The sequence below is a fragment of the Mytilus edulis genome, chromosome 13, assembly GCF_963676685.1.
Source record: "Mytilus edulis chromosome 13, xbMytEdul2.2, whole genome shotgun sequence".
Taxonomy (NCBI): Eukaryota; Metazoa; Mollusca; class Bivalvia; order Mytilida; family Mytilidae; genus Mytilus; species Mytilus edulis.
The window spans coordinates 45848550-45871042 of NC_092356.1; the positions used below are offsets into that span (position 1 = coordinate 45848550).

Consider the following 22493-nt stretch of genomic DNA (forward strand, 5'->3'; position numbering starts at 1 on the left):
ACATTTGTCATGTTTGTGTTGATTGTCCAACAATTACAGTAATAGCTGCACAAAATGATTCACAGTTATTTCTAAGTATAAGATTATTTGTAGTAGCTAGAAATATGAGGCTTACAGTTTTATATAGATATAGGAAGATGTGGTGTGAGTGCCAATGAGACAACTCTCCATATAGTATGAATTATTTTGAATTCCCAAAATGGTATGTTTATTCCTTTTTTACTACAAGGCTTTTTAGTTTTGCAGAAGATAAACATTTGGTTAACAACTGTTCAACATGAATCTTCTCCTTTACATTGTCAAAGATAAGTTAGTCTACAAGTTTACAGTTCTAGAACATATATATAGATAAATTTGACTAGATTTGCCTAATTTAGCACAAAAAAAATCCAAAAATTTTCATAAGAAGTTTTAAAGTTTTAAAGTTTATTCATAAATATTTTGAAGCGCAATTCTAAAAATATCAGGCAAATTAAAGAAAAATACATAATGTCTGTGTAAAAAAAAGACGACTTATGATTTAAGGAGGAAAATTTTTATCATGTTAAAAGTTATTTGCCTAGTTGTATTCTGCAGTACTTCCTTATATATTTATATTTTGCTTACTAATATATTTTTATAGATGGATTTAAAGGTGATGCCTACTTGTGGTTGAAGTTGTTGTTACCTGGATTTGTGAAGCGTGTTTATAACGTGAAGAGTAAACAGCTGGTTAAATTATTTAGCCAGGTAATAAATTATGATTAATTTATTTACAGAGTATTAATTAGAAATTTAACTTTTATTTTATCCATAGAACCAAAAAAAATATACTCAGCTTTTGTGTGTGTGCCTCAGTGATTTCTCTGTCTTCATAGGACAGCATTACCATGTCATTTGAGGTTTTTATCTTTTTTGTGAAAAATTTTGAATACTTATCTGATATTAATTAAAAGTGTTTTCTAGTCTTATTTATCATGTTTATCTTATATAAAAAAAAAAGCAGTCCTCTTCATCATGTTCATAGTGTACTAAGAGACAAGTGCTATGCATATATTTATGCCTTTATGTAAACAGTCAAGTCAAAATGAACTCAAGATTTAGGGAAAACATCTTAACTATTTAAACGGCAAACAGTATATTTGGAAGTCATGAAAAATGAGAACAGATGAAATTAATTAGTCTTGTTTCCCGTATAAAATTTAAAAAAAACCAATCTTAAATATGATAATTTGTTTTAATTTCTCATTGCACACATAATGCTCATTTTCATTAGTCTGATCTCAGTTTTACATTGTTTTTCCATAGATTTTTTTTTTTATAGTTTTGCCTTCAATTGGCTTTATCTTGTCTTCTGAAGGTCAAACTATATTGTCTATGTTTATTTTCAGATTTTTAATACATCTCTAGAAGAAATGGTTGAAGATCTAAATCAGGTAAAGATTTTATCATAATGTTCTCCGATTTTTGTGGTATTCTCACATTTCATGTTTGTGTGAGAAAAATATTTCTCGTCACTAGTGAAGTATCTGTTTTCTAGCAAAGGATTGGTCATATTTATTTTTATTACATTAAATGTCTTGACCACATCTTTCTGCAAATCTTTGAAAAAGAAGGATAAAAATCATTAGAGAGACAGATTTCTAAACTATAACTTGTGTATTAGGATATTTCTCAACTCTCAACAGATAAATTTTAAAGACTTAAAAAGCTTGGGAATGCTCATATTTTAAAAATGAAACTTAACTGTCTCGAGAGGAGAAATATTGTAACACACTTGTTGTAGAAATCTATATATAATAATAATTTCATGCATTTTCTGTACATTTTCTTGTCACAATGTTTATTTTATTACTTAATGGTATTTTGTAAATAGGGATTGTTCAATGACTCAATAAAGGTGATGTATCCCGATCAACCAGTGTAACTCATTCATATAAAACAAATCCAGATTAGTCTTTGTATATTATTTCTGTCTGTTTAATGCATCAATCATACAATGTTTTATTGATATATTTTTGATGCGTTATAGGGAGATGTATGTTTTATTGATATATTTTTGATGCGTTATAGGGAGATGTATGTTTTATTGATATATTTTTGATGCGTTATAGGGAGATGTATGTTTTATTGATATATTTTTGATGCGTTATAGGGAGATGTATGTTTTATTGATATATTTTTGATGCGTTATAGGGAGATGTATGTTTTATTGATATATTTTTGATGCGTTATAGGGAGATGTATGTTTTATTGATATATTTTTGATGCGTTATAGGGAGATGTATGTTTTATTGATATATTTTTGATGCGTTATAGGGAGATGTATGTTTTATTGATATATTTTTGATGCGTTATAGGGAGATGTATGTTTTATTGATATATTTTTGATGCGTTATAGGGAGATGTATGTTTTATTGATATATTTTTGATGCGTTATAGGGAGATGTATGTTTTATTGATATATTTTTGATGCGTTATAGGGAGATGTATGTTTTATTGATATATTTTTGATGCGTTATAGGGAGATGTATGTTTTATTGATATATTTTTGATGCGTTATAGAGAGATGTATGTTTTATTGATATATTTTTGATGCGTTATAGGGAGATGTATGTTTTATTGATATATTTTTGATGCGTTATAGGGAGATGTATGTTTTATTGATATATTTTTGATGCGTTATAGGGAGATGTATGTTTTATTGATATATTTTTGATGCGTTATAGGGAGATGTATGTTTTATTGATATATTTTTGATGCGTTATAGGGAGATGTATGTTTTATTGATATATTTTTGATGCGTTATAGGGAGATGTATGTTTTATTGATATATTTTTGATGCGTTATAGGGAGATGTATGTTTTATTGATATATTTTTGATGCGTTATAGAGAGATGTATGTTTTATTGATATATTTTTGATGCGTTATAGGGAGATGTATGTTTTATTGATATATTTTTGATGCGTTATAGGGAGATGTATGTTTTATTGATATATTTTTGATGCGTTATAGGGAGATGTATGTTTTATTGATATATTTTTGATGCGTTATAGGGAGATGTATGTTTTATTGATATATTTTTGATGCGTTATAGGGAGATGTATGTTTTATTGATATATTTTTGATGCGTTATAGGGAGATGTATGTTTTATTGATATATTTTTGGTGCGTTATAGAGAGGTGTATGTTTTATTGATATATTTTTGATGCGTTATAGGGAGATGTAGCAGAAACAGTGAGAATTTTCTTTGAACAAAGTGATACATTACAGCCACAAAAGAAAAGTACTCTCTCATTAAAGGAGGTAAGAAAATGGTTCCATGAGTAAAGATTTATTTCATAGACATTTACATTTCTTATTTATTTCATGTTTAGTTTTATACCATGAAAATTAATGTACACATAAAAGTTATAGCTTTGCATTCCTTATATATGTATGAAACATAGCTGATGATTATTTTCCCTTAAAAAGGTCCTATATTTTACTCAATAATACTAAATTTGACTTCTTAGAAAAGAACATTTTGATTCTTATAATAAATTCAGAACTCAGAAGCCCTATAAGGATAAAAAGTTCTTGCTCCACTATTAAGTTGTTAAGTAAATATCATTAATTGATTTGGGAGTGGTATCATTTCTGATAGTTATAACTAATAACTAAGTGGACTCTGTACAGCTTTTGATTGTGTTTTTACATAGACAAATTAACATCAGCCTTATTTTTTTGTTAATCATAACAAGACAACTAGGGAAATGGGATAACATGTAAACCCTTATGACTTCTTTTATCTTGATCTTATAAGTTGAAAAATACTTCCCCATGAATGGATACAGTGACCCTTTTACTGTTCATTTCAGGTTGACGAGTATTTGGAGGACCTTTCTAATGTCACAAAAGAAGATGACCAGTTAAGAATTTTAAAGAAAGTTACAAAAAGGTAGTTTGAATTTGTACAATTCAGGAATTGAGTAAACAACTACGAAATTTTTGATATTTGATAATTCTTTTAAGACAGTTTTGTACTGAAAAGATGAAAGTATTTTTGTTTGTATAAATTTTAAGTAGAAGAAGTTTGAATCATATGATAATGATTTCAATTTAAGAATTAAACAACTAGTTCTCACTTACCTAGTGATATAAGTAGATCATCTGCAGTGAGTAATAATAGAGATTATGAATTGCCATTTATCCGGCTTTTACCAATAAAATTTAAAAAAAAAAAAAAAAACTTATAACCATGATATAGCAAAGGACACTGAAAGTGGCATTACACACTAAAAAAAAACATAAGGCAACTTTAAAATTAATTCTTTTCTGGTAAAAGGGAGACAATTATGAATCCAAAACATTTAATCCCCAATTGGAACACATTCTTTAAATGCATGTTTGTACATATGATTAGGTTGAATTGGTTCATCAGTAGTAGCTTCCAATTGATTGTGCATTGCATCAACTTTCATATCAACAGTATTTGAGTCATCATGAAATGACTACATGCTTTGAATATGTGGGATATACATACATAACATTTAATTTCATGAATTTCATAATTTCTTTTCAGATGTTCATCCAATGATTTAAAGATGTTTGTGAGATTGATTAAACATGACTTGAGAATAAATGCAGGAGCAAAACACATGTAAGAACATGTTTTATATTTACTTATAAATTTATTAAAAAAAAAAAAAATGTAAGAAGATGTGGTATGAGTGCTAATGGAACAACTCTTCCTCAAAGTCAGAATTTGTAAAAAGTAAACGATCAAAGTATGGCCTTCAACATTAATTATGAAAGACATTATGTATACCTTAAGTCTCTAGATATATTATGGTTATTGATGTTATTTGGTTGCTGTCTCATTGCTGTACACCACCCATTCAACATCTGGTGTAACAAACCAAATAAAAGCTCAAAATTGATGCAAAATCCTAGAATAACATGCACAAGTCAGTCATTTAATTGAAAATAATATGGGAACATGTACAATCAAATAAAACACTTAAGTATTGCAAAATAATTAAGGATATCTGCCATGGAGATAATGTTTATCTGACATCTTGAAATTATTTTCTTTTTATATTAGTTTAGATGGATTAGATGAAAATGCTTATGCTGCTTTCCAAGCTTCCAGGGACTTGAAAGATGTTGTAGAGAGAGTAATGGAAGGAAGGGATGGATCCAAGCCAGGAATGAGTAAAAAACTCAGTGTACGAGCATCACTTATGACTCCTGTTTTACCTATGTTGGTAGGTTACTGAATTCATATTTACATAAAGTCTGAGTGTTGGATTTAAAGTCAATTTCATAATACTCTTTCTTTCAAATTAAAATATGATTAAAAAAAAACTGTTGATGCATAGAAAAATCATATAGAATCATGCACTTAACAATACTATAATGTATTGTTTTTAATTACGTGAATCTACAGATTACACAATTAAATTGGATTGCATTGGTGGACAGGTAGGGGATGTTTGAATATTTAGAAAATTCCATTATGATTCCTCGAGTAGAATTTTGACAGACTCTGCACTTTCAGATTCCAAGCTCAATAATTTCCTGTTAAGGGGATATTGTTACTTATGATTTCCATGTTTGAAATGTTCATCACATTTTTCGCAGGAACTTTAATTGACATGTGAGCATGCTAAGCCATGTGATGCATTCACATATTCATCTCAACTTCCCATTCCTGTCTCATCAACTTCCTGTTTACATATAACTTAAAAGTAGGTGTATCATTTGAGAACAATGGCTCACAAGTCACTTATTTACTTTATATAACTTTGTTTGTAGGCAGAAGCTTGTAGATCAGTGGAGTATGCCATGAAGAAATGTCCAAATGGAATGTATGCTGAGATAAAGTATGACGGAGAGAGAGTTCAACTCCATAAAAAGGGAGATAAATTCTCCTATTTTAGTAGAAGCTTGAAACCTGTACAGCCTCATAAGGTAAAGTTTTGTAGGAAAAATGCATGTACATATAACAAAATATATGTATGTTATATGTTATTCAGGTCTCAGATAGGGTATATACTGTGACATTCCCGGCTTAGAGTTTATATCCCCGGGGCTGAAGGCGAAGGGGATATCTATTTATACCCTGTCTGAGACCTGAATTACACATATATTACGGATTATTTCTGTCTTAATGTTTTTTCCAGTGCAGGTACGCCTATTTGTTAAACATTCATGATGTAGCATGTATATTCTTTACATCATGTTTATTGTTACTTAATATTTCAAGTTATCTATTTAAATGCACCTTTTTCATCTTGACAAAAAACATTTCCTTTAGGAAATGTTTTCAATAAAGTTTTTAGATTTCATATTTTGTGTTTGTATGTGTGTGTGGCTTTGTTTTTTACAACACATATATTGAAAAACCCAACCTGATATGTTTGGCATACTTGAAGAATTTTGTAATTTGCTGTGAAAATAATTTTATCGTGTATGTAATAATTTACAATAACACTTTTAACATTAAATTTAAGTATTTAAAGTGTAAATTGCGTGGTATTGTATTGAAAATATATTATTGACTGATGTACGCCATTATTTTCCCCCTGTGAGCCTCTGACATTTCTTCGTGTTCTGTATAGCTTTTGACTATGTCACATAGTAATCGGTGTTATGATGACGTTTTTGAGGTTCCAATTGGGGATAAAAACGTCGTATATACTCTGGCAATTTCCTGAATATATACTGTCATCTCTGTGTTGTTATGCGATCACAAACCTTGACACATTTGTAATCCGTAATATATTACTCTATACATATATTTTATGTATATAACTATTAAAAATAAAAAAATAAAAATTCAAGGAATTGGCCAAAGTTATGGACAATGAACAGCAAAATGATATATTAATGCACTGCCCAGTATTTACAGTATAATTGGAAGATAGAATTGAGAATGGGGAATATGTCAAATAGAAAACAACTCGACCAAACAGAAGATAACAGCCGAATATATTTTTGTATTCAATTTTTGTTTTTTTTTGTTTGTTAAAAAGTACCCAAGTAAGAAGATTAGGGTTCTACTCAAAGCCTTTCATCTTATTTTTGTAGTATGTTAGGCTCAGCACTAACAAAGGGCCAAAACAAAAACTTATCCTATCTATGACTTCTGTTATATGTTTATCTGTTTTTTTAGGTGCAGCATTTTTCTGAGTTCATTCCAAAGGCATTTCCATCAGGAGATGACCTCATTCTGGATGCTGAAGTTTTAATGGTTGATACAAAAACAAGCAAGCCTCTACCTTTTGGTTCTTTAGGGGTGCATAAGGTATTATAACTGTCAAATTCATTACTCGCCTTGTTATACATCATATATATATATATATAACATATGATATGATATTATATAGGCTTCTCTGTTTAATGGTATGATCATATTTTTTTATATGAATTCAAGTCATCTAAAACTATAAAAAGCAATAAAAACTTGAAGGCAAGGTACATTTTGGGCTTTATATGGCTTGCAAATTTACCAAAAATAAAATTTTGAATGATATCATTATTTATGTACTTTGTTTAAACTTGGGTATTAAAATAAGGAGATGTGGTATTCCAATGAGACAACTCTCCATTTAACCTGAATATGGAGATTATAGTAAAATGATAAATTTATGCTTGCCGTCAAAACTTAACTGTGACCTCATTAATGTCAGCTTATTTGTTTATTCGCAAAATTACTTCGCAAAATTACTTTGCAAAATTAGAATAAAAATACTTTCAGAAATATTTCGGCTCAAATAACAGTGAGCAGATAAAAGAAAAAAAAAGCCTACCTATATTTATGTAAATTATCTTTTATGGAAATTTTATATAAATTTTCATATTTTTCTGTTAATTTGGTTTCCAAGATTTTTTTAAATTCTGAAAAAACAAACTTTTTATTAAAAAAAACAATTAATTGGTAATGACTGTCAAAATGTTTAAAAACCTTTGCTCATAAGTGATTACTTAGTGGTCCTGTTTTACTATCTGCTGAATTATTAAATAGCTACAAGCCACATGTAGGTTTATAACTTGCTCAGTTCTAAAGGTATGTATCTTCAATTTATATTTTACAGAAAGCTAAATTCCAGGATGCACAAGTGTGTTTGTTCATATTTGATTGTCTGCATTTAAATGGAGAAAACATAATGCAGAAGTGAGTCTATAAATAGTATCAAATGCTATGTGATTATCAATAAGTATTTTAATTAGTGACATTATTATGTAATTTATATTCCATAAATAAACTTCTTCATCTCAGCAAACCTACTGCAATAGAAATGTTCAACTTCTTAAATGGTTTTTGGAGAAAAAAAAATGTAACAAGAGCAGTTATATATAAAATATACATGGTATTTATAAAGGTGTGAATATACACATTTCTATTTCCATTTACTAGTCTGCCATGAAACAGCTGATTGATATTATTCTTTAAGATAAATTGACAAGAGGTTTTACTGTATTTACAGACCTATCAAAGAAAGACGTAGAGTTCTGCATGATGAGATGACAGAGATAAAAAACAGGATTATGTTTTCAGAGATGAAACTCATCAAAGTAAGTGTTGATATATAAGATAGTACAATAGTGATAAAGTTCTTAAGCTCTGTGATCTGTGTTATTGAAGAAATTCTGTTTAAATACCTGTTTTCCTTGTTTAAAAAAAGTGTGTTGTTTAGAAGGAATAAAAGGAGGTGTTGGGTAAAGGTTATTGAGAAAGCTCGCTTTAAACACAAACAACTAAACAACATCTAGGCATCAATATAGCCTTCAACAATAGGCAGACAAAGATATTACTTGAACAAGTTATTATTTTAAAGTATCAATATAGGTATTTTCCAACAATCATTTTAAATTCCAATAGAAGCATGGACTACAAGATTTTTCATAGATTTTTACATAATTTTAAGTAAAAAAATAATGTAGACATGTCATTGGTTGGACTCAGTGAATGCTAGTTTTTTAGTAAAAATCCCAACACAATTATCCCATTAAAAAACAGTATTTGTTTAGTATCCAAAATTCTTTAAAATAACCCATGTTAGTTTAACATGTTCAAAGAACATTTATAATATGTATATCCCTACAACCCTTTAAAGGGGCTTGAACATGATCAGTTATTGTACATTATAATTTTTTTTGTAGTCAATTTGACAAGACAAATAACATAGTTAAAAAAACAAAAACTAACTGACGATTGTACAAAAATGAGTGAAAGTGTATTGTCTAAACAACAATATTAATGTAGATAAAATATTTCATTAATACCTTTCAGGATCCAGAAGACTTGCAGGATATGATGAATGATGTATTTAGACAAGGATTGGAAGGTCTGGTGTTGAAAGATTTAAAAGTAAGATACAGACTTGTTATACCTCTTGATGCTGAAATATGAAGGCTAAGAGCGTTTGACCAGTTTTGGTGATTTTTGTTTGGTTAGCCACCAATATATACCAGACATATATAGTCAATAAAATATATGTATAGCATCCCTTTAGTATTTGAATTTGTATAAAACTGAAATAAAACAGGTATTTCTTGATTATTTACAATTTCAATTGATAGTGCTCTTTTTATAAACTTTTCTTTGATGTTCTTTACTGAGTGTTTTTAAGAACAGTAATTGATTTTCATGGATACTTTAACTTTTCAGAGTATATATGCCCCTGGAAAGAGACATTGGTTGAAAGTAAAAAAAGATTATTTACAAGAAGGAACAATGGCTGACTCAGCAGATTTAATTGTTCTTGGAGCTTATTATGGTACAGGGAACAAAGGTAAAATAAAAATCAATTTATTTTTATTCACGTTTTTTTTTAAGAATAAGTTTATAAATGCAATATCAATAGTCTATCAAAATAAGTTATTCTGAAATGGATTTAATCAAAATTTAACATTAGAGTTTTAATGCTGTTGTCCACAGAAAATGAGCACATTAAAAAAAAAATTAAAAAAAATGCAGTCATGAAATAACAATAATGTTTTTATTGTTTATTCATTCACACCAGGCTGCTTATGCGAGTGAAATTTGATCCGGAGGAAGAAATGTCACAGTAGTTGTTGTTATTTTTTTATCTGGAGGAAAATATTTCCCTGGGATATTTTTTCCTTTGCCATGAAATTCTATCTGGGTAGTTAACTTATTGAATAGTTATTAGAAAAAACTTATCCTTTACAAATACTATGAAATAATAATAGTGTATTTGAATTAAAGCTAAATTGTTAAAAAAAAATGTATTATAATGTGAAATAATTTCACAAATTATCATTGACAAAAATTCCTGAAATATTCAAGTAAATATCATTCTTTTAAAAAGAAAATTATCATGAAACATAAGAAAAAAACCAGAAGTTATTTCAAAGATAGAAATTGTGAAATAATATCATGATTAAATAACTTTAGTGAAATACATATAAAAGTGAGTTGTTTTCAGATCCCAGTACAAATATAAATTTCAAAAGTAAAGGTAGAAATATAGTTGCATTACTACTGTTAACAGTAATGGAAGAATTTGATTATGATGATATTTTTAACTATATAAATAGTTTTGTCTGGGGACAAAGATGTAGTAGTTGATTATATGGAAATCAGATAAATCATAGCATAACAATATATTGGAACAAAAGCAATCTTAACAGCTGGATAGTATTTATCTGTGAAATGTTATCTGTCTTATTAACCATGTTGTAAGTCATCTTTTTATATAAATGAATATATAAAAAATTAGATTGAAGGAGAAACTTCACTATGAAATAGATTCAGGAATATGTTATATTGATATCTTTAAATATAAATAGCTCATATTTACCTCCCTTTAATAAAATATGCAAATTTGTTCTACCTCTGTAAAACATTTTATAATTATAGTCAGGTATATATTTATTGCGAGTAACTTACATATTAGTTGATGGGACTCTTTTTCACAAGGTTCTGTAAAATATGGTACAGCAAATATATACCATACATACTATTCCCATAACACAGATAGATTTTCACTCCTCTGGAAAAAATCTACCTGTGAAATACCATGTCTGGAAAAAAATAACTTTAAAAAAAATATCCTCAGGATCAAAGGAAAAAAATTACTGTGAAAAAATATCCTCAGGATCAAATATCACAGAGGAAGAAATAAACCGTTACACTTATATACCTCGAGCATGTCTAGAAAATTTGCATTTTTGCATTTGAACAATGAAAACAAGAACTATATATACGAATAATGAGTCCACAGTAGGTGATTATTAAACTTTAAGGTATTATCAAACAACCTTATTTTTCATCCTCATTATCATTTGAATAAGAACAAAACAGTATTGGCTTGCAAATATTTTTAATTTCATAGTGGAAAAAAGAAACAGAAAATAACAAACAAGCTATAAGAAAAACCAGGAAATATTACATTTTTCATCGTATAGAAGTTATTTTAGACCAATAGCCAAATCTTCCTTTCAATTATGAATATATACATTATTAATAAATATAATTTACATATTATATTATTATTTAAATCTGTTTTTCCATTCTTTCATTACAGGTGGTATAATGTCCATATTTTTACTTGGAGCATATGACCCTCACACTAAGAAATTCTGCACAGTTACAAAATGCCACAGCGGTTTTGATGACAAGACGTTAGACGAATTGCAAAAAGAACTTGACGTTGTCAAAATCAGCAAAGATGCTTTAAAAGTCCCCAACTGGTTAAATGTGAACAAGAATTTAATTCCTGACTTTGTGGTCAAAGATCCGAAAAAGTCACCAATCTGGGAAATCATGGGAGCAGAGTTCAGTCAATCTTCTGCCCATACAGCTGATGGAATATCGATACGATTCCCAAGAATCTCTAAAGTCAGAGATGATAAAACTTGGGAGAATGCTACTGATGTTCCAAGATTAAAGGTCAGTTTTAAAACAAAAGATTTTCTAGAATGAACATTTATAAATTGTGAATATTCATGTAAATCTTGTATATTTTGTTTGGATTTGTTGTTGCTATTAATTTATCATTGTTATTTTATATCCAATCTTAATGTGTGTGTGTGGTACATATTTTAAGTGATCTATTTTTTTGCCATCTTTAACATTTCATGCATTTCTATTTTTCGTGAAATATTATTTGGTCAAATCTTGTCAATTGTCAAATTATACTTATCTGGCAATGTATTTTGGCATAAGTGTAGAAAAAGTCTATTACCATAATAATTTCATTTCAGATATTGTTTAAAAAGTCCAAAGAGACATCAGACATGTTTCCTCCAAAGAAAGGGAAATCCCCTGCAGCCACACCAAAAAAGAAGAAAATGGGAGATGACGATGATAGTGGTAGTGAAACAGAGGATGATGGGAATAATAATGGTTTTGAGACCCCTCCAACCACGCCCACTAAAGGGAAACTACCCATTAAGAAAGAGATCTCAGATGATAAGGTGACATTAACACCCACCAAGGCCACTCCCACTAAAGGAAAATTACTAATGAAAAAGGCTATCTCAGATGATGAGATGACAGAAACACCTACAAAGGCCACTCCGACTAAAGGGAAATCACCAATGAAACGACAAGCCTCAGATGTTGATGATGAAAGAGAACACAAACCATCGTCAGCTAAGAAGAGCAAGGTATAGAAAATCTTACCTTAAGATATAGAAGTCAATAGAGAAAGCTAAAAATTTATATTTCTTGTGGCTGAAATGTTTTCAGTGATTAAATTTCATTAGAAATACTCATACCAAAAAAATTAAAACCTAGGATGAGGAATACATAAGCATATAAGTAGCTACTTGTAAAAAAGTCAGCCAAGGTCATTTAAAAACTTCCATCATTCTTGTAAAAGAGAAATGGAAAAATAGTCAAATCTATCTAAGGATCAAAAATTTAGGCTTTACAAGGTTAAATGGATCTTTAAACTGATCAATAAATCATAATTATACCTATCCCTGTAAATAAAAGTCATTTTATTTCATCAAACTATGAATACTGATTGCTTGAAAAGTTACTGAACCATATAAAATTGACTTCTTATTAAATAGTTGGATTAATTATAAAAAAAAAAGAATAGGTATGATTGCCATTGAGACAACTCTTCAGAAGAGACCAAATGACAAATAAATTAACAGTTATAGGTCACTGTATGGCCTTCAACAATGATCAAAGCCTTTACTGCATAGTTAGCATTGAGCATTGAGTTTATTATTTATTGTGGAGAACTAATATTTGTGGATTTCATTGGTATTAGATAAATTTATATGATCAACAAAATAAAGTTTCTTAATACCATGTAATCAAGCATCCATGAAAAAGTAACCTTTCCTCAATCGACAAAAAATAATTTCGATGAAAACATATCAATATTCACAGAAAGTAAATATTGTAAAGAAAATTAAACAACATAGGAATATGTATATTGATAAATCAGACATTTCATATCAAATAATAAACAACTAGCTGCTAATTTTATTATATTCATTTTTTATACTGTTATTTTTGTATTTACATCTGAAAAATATCTGATTTTGTGATTGCAGGTGAATGTATTATGTAACTATGGTGATTACTGTTACCAAAAGAATCCAGATCATTTAGAGAAGTTTTATCATCCTAAAAAGGTAGGTAAATAACAGGCATGAGACATTGATCCATGTCTGAGAAGACATGCCCCATTCATCTTTTTTCTAAATAGTAAGGATATTTTTTATTAATTTTAAACATGAATTAGTCAACTTTATAAAGAGAATGTCATTTTCCTTCATTTCAAAGCCTAAGCTTCATCTTTTCATTGAAAATGGAAAACATATGTTACAAAAGCAAATATCTATATGAATCACTATAGTAGATTCTATTTTGTTGATAATTATACCCTACCTTAGATAGTAAAGAGCTGGGGCATTATGTTTTCTGGTCTGTGTGTCCATTTGTTCGTCCGTCCATTCATCCATCTGTCCCAATTCAGGTTAATGATTTTGGTCAAGATAGTTTTTGATGAAGTTGAAGTCCAATCAACTTGAAACTCAATACATGTTCACTATATATGATATGATCTTTCTAATTTTTATACCAAAAAAAGAGTTTTTTCCCCAATTTGAGGGTCCACTGAACATAGAAAATGATAGTACAAGTGAAGCTTCTGTGTACTATGGACACATTCTTGTTTTAATTTATGGTTAACCTTTGGCGGGGAAATAAAAAAAAAATTGGTATCCCATGAATAATAATTCATTTACAGTACAATAAAATAGAATGGCAGAGCACTTTCAACCTCTTTAAAAATTCTTGGTCATGTGTAAGAGTACTTACAATTGCTATTTTAAAATCTAATGCATTTGGGGTAATACATTTTCAAAAGCCTACACCAAAACATTTTGATTGATTTTAAATGTAGTAAACAATGGAATTTAACCAATTATGAAACATTATTTCATTTTGGTGTACAATCAATGAGATTACCCATAGTCCTTTAAATTCTGAAAACTTGAATTGTAATTCTTAATTTTTTTAAGTCTTAATTTGATTGCCAACCCATTCAAATCTAAGATATTAAATTATGTTTGCTGCTTCTACACCATGACTTTGGGAGTAAAAGGAAAGACTATCTGATTGAATTCTGGTTAGTTAACCATCTGATGCAGTGTGTTCTCTAGTTAAATGGACATCTATGAGAAAACCATGCAGATGGTGCTCCATGCAAAGTTGTTTGATTTTGATGAAACTTTGCTGACATGTTCAGGTTGACCTCATATGAAAGTCATGCAAGTTTGAAGCCCTTAAACTGCTGGTAACCATGGCAACGATAGGGATTTAGGGTATTTTCGAGTTTATTTATAGATGCATTTACTGAAATGCATAGATTTCATAAATTTCTCAAATAGAAATAAATACTATAATACTTCTGAGTGTTTAAATACTTTAATAGCACAGATAGGATGTGTATGAAGTATAAATCATATAATTTTATTAAACATAATGATATATATAGAAAATAGGGTGTGGCAAAACACATAAAATAATAAAAAATATGGCCTTTTCATCAAATCACACTAAAACAGACACTACAGCCCAAAAGTCGCTTTAATTTACCCTAAATTTCAGAAATGCTTTGCATTTTGTTTGGTTCAAAATATTTTGAAGGGATTTCGGTTGCAAATTAATTTTATAGATTTTATTGATCATTTAGATAGCCTCCCCCCCCCTTTTTTTGTATTTTTGCAATAAATTGAGGAAAGTCTCATATCTTAATGAAACCAAGCATTCAAAAATAAATACTTGAATTATACAGATTGTAACATGCAATAAAGGTAAATCAAATAGAAAATTCAAAGTGAAATGGATTTTTGTGTCACAAACAATAGTAAGCATTAGGCTTAAAAAAGGGGGGGAGCTGCCAAAGACAATTTTTTTGGGGTATTTTTTTTTTATTCCAAATTCCTTTAGTACACTTGTCCCTATAACTTTAAAGAGTAAAATCCATTCATTTCTTCCTAGTTATCCCATTTTTGGTTATTGCAGCTTGCTAATTACTAAAGTTGTATTCTGGTTACTGAAAAATGATATGAAATTCAATGTCAAGTTCATCATATTGAAAAATCTTAAGTATTGACATTCAGAAGTTGTGTCTGACAGGTAAACAAAATTAAGACAGTTGCAATCTTTTACTTGCATGCTGGTTACCATATAAGTCATTTTGATCATGAGTACCTGAGACAGTGTGGATAAAATCTGAATTTCTATTGTACAAAGGGAGATAATCCAATAAAAATGCTGATTTTTAAAACCTTAAAATTGCATGTACATATTAATTTAAACTAACATACACTTCATCAATTTAATAAAATATAAACATATCTCTATTTGGAGAGAGAGTTAATAGTGCATTTGAGCATATACTATTGGTTTGCTTTTGTTGTAGTACTTTCTAAAATTCTCCTAAAAAAATGTCTAAATTTATAAATTCTCTTTTAGCATTGATGAATTTTTAAATATCTCAATCTGTATAAATGATCATAAATGTTATTGTTTTTTAAAGCATTAGTATTATATTTTACAATCAATGAAGATGATACAATAACACTAAATGGTGCTTACATACAAGAATAAGATTATTATAAACATACATAAAAGTTAATTCGAATTGACATAAAAGTTAATTCGAATTGACTTAGCAGCACAAGACAATTGTTGCATTAGGTATGGAATTTAGGGAAGTATTAAATTGTTTCCATACTATCTTATAAGAATTTACATACATGTAACTACATGAACTATGAAAGGTAATTTACTAATAATTCAATCAATAAAACTAGTTAGTCAATCTAAGAAACAATTTCTGACAAATGAAAATATTATTATGTTTATCAAATGGCCAAGTACATTCGTAATCTTCTTGATTGTCTTCAATACTGATGACCTTTTAATACAGAAGTAATTTTAGACTTCTTATTCGCTGATGAGAAAGCCTTGCTGATGGTGAGACAGTGAGAACATTCTATTTCCTAGCAAATATCTCTCTCTTCTCATTTGTGTTGCAACTGTGTGTTGACTTGGTGGTTTTCAAGACTTCAGCGAGATTCACATTTCCGTTTTTTTCCTTTTTTTCAAAGCATATGAGTTCCATTTCAATTTATTTTTATTTGAGCTTGCAATTTTTTAACATCAACAGGAAAAATCAAAGACAGATCAGAGCCTTATTCAAGTATCAGTAATATTATCTAAGTTTTTCTTCATTATAAACATGTTTATCAACAAAAATGTGTCTCAGCAATCAGTCTTCTATCATGAATTCCAGTTATTTTTGGATCACCAAATGTCTGTAAAAAATAATAAGAAAACAATTGTTATTCATTAAATGATTGAAATTTCCTAAAAAGAAGTTAATTATTAACTTTGTCTTACCTAGTGTAAAATGTGTTTCGATTATCACAACTCTGACATTCCAGTACATAGAATAAGAAATAAAGTATACTAGCTAAAAATGGACCTAAATTTGATTTTTTTCTTATTCCAAGCTGTAGCAAACTTAATTTTAAGAAGTTAATTTTGCAGTTTTCAAATGAGACAAATATCCACAAAAGTTCAAATGAAATGAATGTAATGCCTCTGTACAACCTTCAACAATGAGAATAAAACAGCTCAAGGGTACATTCTATTACAAATGCAGAGATTGCACCTTCATCAGGATAGGGGGGGGGGGGGGCACTATATAGACACTTCATTCAAACTTGATTCACATGATACAGTTCAGAATTTGGATTGTGATGAATTATTAGACACATCATACATGTAGGTTTCTGACACAGAATAAATGTGGTAAAGAACTGATGATTTTGAAATTGGACTTATGCCAATATCCAAAATCTAAAGTCTAAAAGACGTGATTAGATTTATCATATCAAAGAACCCCATATATGCAATTTTTAATGAATTTAAACAAAGTTTAAAATTGGACCCCAATTTGAATCAACTTGAAAACTGAGCCCAAATCATAAATCTAAACATTCTTAATGCATGATAACATTTAGCATAGAAAAAAAACTTCAATAATATTTTAATAAACTAACAAAGGTTTTTTTGCCCCCGTGATCTTTTTGCAATTTGAAAACGAATATTAAAAATCTAAACATATAAGAAGTATTTAACCCAAAAAAGCACAATACACCGTTTAATTTTGCATAATATCAAAGATCACCAATTATTCAATTGTTTTATGAAATCAAGTTTAACTTTGGACCCTTTTGACCCTATAGCTGATATAGACCAATTTAAAAACAAGCCAAAACATTTGAAATTGGTAAAACAATAAGCATTGGAAACAAATATATAATTAATTTTACAGCTAATTTCCTAAGGCATGTAAATCTAAGACTTCGGTTAGCTTGCATGGTTTGTTTGTATATTGTTCAATTGCAATTAACATAACGTCTAATCAAATTTAAAAGTACTCCATAAAGGTTCTAATATGCCTATATTTATTGTTTGAAGATATCAACCTTAATTACAAAGCTTGAATCAATATTTATACAAACAGAGCCAGCAAACCTACCAAAGCTTTACTCTACACGCATTAGGAAAATAGCTGTAATAATGGTAAAAGTGTTTTTTTCAAAACTGAAAAATACAAATGTAGTCTTCAGGTTTAACATAAATGCATGTATACTATAAATGAGGATCTCAGTGTCAAGCTGACAAGAACACATATTTTTTTCTAGGTTTAATTCTTATAAAGAGAACAATTCAAATGATGAGTAATGAAAATTTTGTTGTGTAAATTGTACTGATATGGCTCTTAATTGGTCATAAAATAATAATTTGAGTGTTCTGTGTGTTTTTTTTAACTTTCTGTTTACCAGATTGAACTTTTAAAATTGAAGGGTTAATCTAATTTATTGATTATTCATCATGTTTTTACAATAATAAATGTAACTGGTCAATTTCCAATTTCTATATATGATTATTTTTCACAAATAATGCCACAACACAGGTCTTATTTGCTGTCTATTTAGTAGTCTCTAGTTATGACTTGTTTGATTCATTTTTTTTTATCAATTATATCATATATTTACCTATATGATCTCCTATCATATCTGCTTTCATTTTAACATTATTTTTGTGCTTTTCCATCTTCAACATTAACCTGTTGATAAGAAATAAAATATTGTATATTTGTACATTTGCATGATCAGTACAGTGAGTTACATCTGCATGTACATTGTACATTAAGTTGGCTTAACATAATGCATTGGTTCATTGAAAAAAAAAGTTTTGTAGATATGATAATTAATTTGTGTAAATGTCATAAATGCTATGATATCAATCACATCATCAAGTAATTCATTTCTTCAGTATTGTTATTTTGAATTTGTTTTATCTGAGTAATCTGTAATGTTATAATCTCATGTTGCCCCTTCTGGGCCCTTTAATTTGGAATACATTTGTAAGCATATTCTATTCAGATTCTATTTTATTAACAATAGAAGTAAAGACATGTACAAGTTCTTTTTCCATGTTTATAACTGTGATCTGCACTAAGGAAATGTAAAGAAAAAGTCTCACACTTGACAGTAACCAATTTTTGGAGAGAAAAAAAACCAGCTCATAGTCTGTAAAACATTTTTTTGAGTTTGAGAACCATATATTGTATCAATCTAGCTGCATTGTACAATGTACATGTAGTACTGGTAAAGGAATGAATAAAGACAGGAAATTCACAACTCTTTGGGAGCTATATTGTGACTTTAACAGTACTTAATCAAAACCTGTCACAAAAATCGTTAGGGTAGGGTAGTGTGGTTAACACACATACTTTTTAGTTGGCATAAATGTACAGTAGTTTTCGTATGTTTATGTAATTTATAAGTGTTTCTCGTTTCTCCTTTTTTATATAGATTAGACCATTGATTTTCCTGTTCGAAGGGTTTTACACTAGTAATTTAGGGGTCCTTTATCATTTTATAGCTTGTTGTTCCGTGTGAGCCAAGGCTCTGTGTTGAAGGCCGAACATTGACCTATAATGGTTTACTTTTATAAATTGTTATTTGGATGGATAGTTGTCTCATTGGCACTCATACCACATCTTCCTATATCTATCTACTGAATGTTTACTATTTCAATGGGTTGTATTTAAAAAAAAAAAGGGATTTGAAGCAACCATTATTTTTAAATTAGGAGAAAAAAACCAGAGTCAATGGACTCTATTGACAATTTGGCAAACAAACTCAGGGCGAACAGACCTGATACCGGAGGGCTTTGTAATAGAATATATATTTTATCATGATTATTATAGATTTCTTGAGAGACTGAGAGAGAAAAAAGTTTTTCTATTAAAATTTAGAAGGCAAACACATAAATCTTTTAGTTTCAGAAGAATTTTAAATCATTATAAATATATGTCAATGGAAATCAAATCAGTGTTTGCTTCAAGAAAATTATGTAAATTACCCACCCCCTTTTTTTCCCCCAAAGAGAAATGGTCTATGCTCTTCTTCCTATATTTATGAGTTAATGTGATGTTTCTACAGTAGGTCTTTTATGGTGTCAAATTGCTTTTTCTAACCACAAAAAAAAATTAACAAACTTACCAGAACCAACTGAAACTGAAAGTTTTGCTTTGGAATTTCCGTTGCTAGATTTGGAAGGGTCATGAAAGGATGGCAGCAACTCATTTTGTCTTTTTGTCTACTGCAATCCAACTCCTGTCCATGTTTGCAGCATATGCATTTTAAAATGTGAGTCTGAAACCTAGACATGATGATGATAGTGATAGTCGGCATCGGGATCGTTCGCCCTGATTACATGTTCGCCCTAGGTTCGTTCGCACTGAGTTTGTTCGCCCTGGTATTCCGTTCGCCCTGAGTTCGTTCGCCCTATTCTCATAAATGATATGTATATGTTATATGTAATATGTTTCATTAATAAAAGAAATGTATATTTATATATATTAAAATTTATGTTTATCTATTAAAGCTGAATACAGAATATTAATTAAATAAAATTCGTGGCTGCATTGTTACACTTTATTTTATAATTACTTTTAATTACTGTTGATTGAATTTTGATTGCTGATTAGGTATAATTTGAAATCTTTGATATCACTGATTGTTATATGAATTGTCTTTGATGGATTAATAATGAAAATAAAATTTTTCTCAAATAAAATAGTCAGCTTGGATGGGTAAAAACACTGATGTACAAATTGTTAGGCATGAAAGGGAAATTATTTTCGCAGCTTGGCTTCTTTGATCTCAAGTGTGTTTTGACAAATTTGTTATATATGGAAGTGGCTTATGGAACCGGTGCATTATTCCATAAACTATGGAAGTGTACATGCGATTCAGTTTTTCAGCCAAACCCGAATGTCTTAAATTCTCTTGCTAAATTTGGAAATGGGTTTAACTTTGACTTCACATTGAGTGAAAAGACGCAAATTTCGGGGAAATCTACTAAAGCAGATGGGCATCCAGAGGGTCAAGAAAAAACAAAAGATTTAGATAAGGATAAAACAAAAGGCACACCGTCTTTTAAAACTAGTAAGGGCGAGAGGGCAAAGACAGGTGATGAGATTGTAGCCCGTATGTCGTCGTCGAACAAACCTTATTCTGAGGCTGTCAAAGAGGGTTGCGACATAGCGGGTGATAAAGTTCCCCTACCAAAACGAAAATCTTTAAGTGCAAAGAGAGTTGATAAAAATAAAGAAAAAGACAAAACAAAAAGTTCGGAAAGAGAAAAGGACCAGGAAAAAAAGAGAAATCGAGATAGACTAAGTATTGAGAGTTCTGTTCAAACGGGGAAAGATCAAAAACTAGCAAAGACTCAGACGCAAAAAAGCAGTAACATTAGTCCTGCAAATTCTAAACCCCCTCCCATATAACTCTTAAAATGTCTAATTATAACAATCACTCTCATATATTGATAATATGTTTACTGTATTTTTTTCATATATAATTACATTAATATGCTTCTTTTTACATTGAACATTAGAAATGGTTTTGAAAACAAAATTTATGAAATATTAGATGATAATAGAAATATAGACATCATCTGTTTACAGGAAACTGGTTATATGTCGCCAGATGTTATACAAGATATAAAACAAAAAATTAATAAAAATGTAGACTTTTCAAATGGTGTAAGTAGATCTACAGGTGTCATAACAATAATAAATAAAGATTTAAAACTTTTTAAATCTCATAGGGTTCCAACACCGCTAAAAGGTAGACTAATCCACAATAGCTACGTCTATAATGATACTGTCATAAATCTTCTGAACCTTTATGCACCACTATGTGGTTTGAGGGAGGAACAACGATTATTTTATGACATTCTACTAAACTATGTCTCAAATGTAGAACAATATAGTTCAAAAAATAAATATATATTGACTGGAGATTTTAATTTCATAGAAGACAAAATAGATTCAAATAACATGAATTGTAGACTTAACAAATATATACTTGATAAATTTAAAAGTATCAAAGATACTCTGAAAATTAAAGATGTTTATAGAGAAATTCATAAAGACAAGGCAAATTTTACATGCTACAACATCTCTGGTTCACGTACTAGAATTGACAGGTTTTATGCAGATAATGAATTTATTAATAAAATAAGTGAAATTAAACATATTCCATATAAAAAGTCAGATCATAAAATGGTTCAGATTAACATACAATATAAACGGCAAAAATGGGGTCGTGGGTTTTGGAAAATGAATAATAGTCTTCTTGAAAATGAAAAATATACCATATTAATATCAAATATTATCAAACAATGGAAAGAAGATAAACTGAAATATGACCCTCTAAAAGGTTGGGACCTCTTAAAAAAACAAATAAAAGAAACAACAATAAATTTCTCAAGGGTTCAAGCAAAAATTAGTAAATCAAAGTTGAATAAGTTATATGACTCACTTTTAGCTGAAGAAGCAAAACCCTCTCAAAACTGCTCTATAATAAATACAATTAAGGACGAAATAATAGCAATTGAAACAAAAGAGAAAATAGGTACATTAATCAGATCAC

At 29.1% G+C, this 22493-nt stretch overlaps 1 protein-coding gene and 1 long non-coding RNA gene across 2 annotated transcripts in view; one reads left to right on the plus strand and one right to left on the minus strand.

Moving 5' to 3' along the window:
- LOC139502295 (DNA ligase 3-like) overlaps nucleotides 1-22493 on the plus strand; it is a 47946-nt gene that overhangs the window by 17996 nt on the left and 7457 nt on the right. Inside the window, exons 5-19 of the mRNA XM_071291727.1 lie at nucleotides 623-729; nucleotides 1371-1415; nucleotides 3201-3287; nucleotides 3842-3921; nucleotides 4546-4623; nucleotides 5068-5230; nucleotides 5781-5936; nucleotides 7141-7272; nucleotides 8063-8142; nucleotides 8456-8543; nucleotides 9262-9339; nucleotides 9640-9763; nucleotides 11522-11886; nucleotides 12201-12605; nucleotides 13512-13592. Of these exons, the coding sequence (XP_071147828.1) occupies nucleotides 623-729; nucleotides 1371-1415; nucleotides 3201-3287; nucleotides 3842-3921; nucleotides 4546-4623; nucleotides 5068-5230; nucleotides 5781-5936; nucleotides 7141-7272; nucleotides 8063-8142; nucleotides 8456-8543; nucleotides 9262-9339; nucleotides 9640-9763; nucleotides 11522-11886; nucleotides 12201-12605; nucleotides 13512-13592 (2069 nt within the window). The remainder of the gene's footprint in view (nucleotides 1-622; nucleotides 730-1370; nucleotides 1416-3200; nucleotides 3288-3841; nucleotides 3922-4545; nucleotides 4624-5067; nucleotides 5231-5780; nucleotides 5937-7140; nucleotides 7273-8062; nucleotides 8143-8455; nucleotides 8544-9261; nucleotides 9340-9639; nucleotides 9764-11521; nucleotides 11887-12200; nucleotides 12606-13511; nucleotides 13593-22493) is intronic.
- Nucleotides 14767-20219, minus strand: LOC139501398 (uncharacterized). Its single transcript, XR_011658547.1, has 3 exons — nucleotides 20055-20219; nucleotides 18540-18610; nucleotides 14767-16787 (listed from the first exon to the last, which is right to left on the minus strand). It is a non-coding gene; the product is annotated as an uncharacterized lncRNA (long non-coding RNA).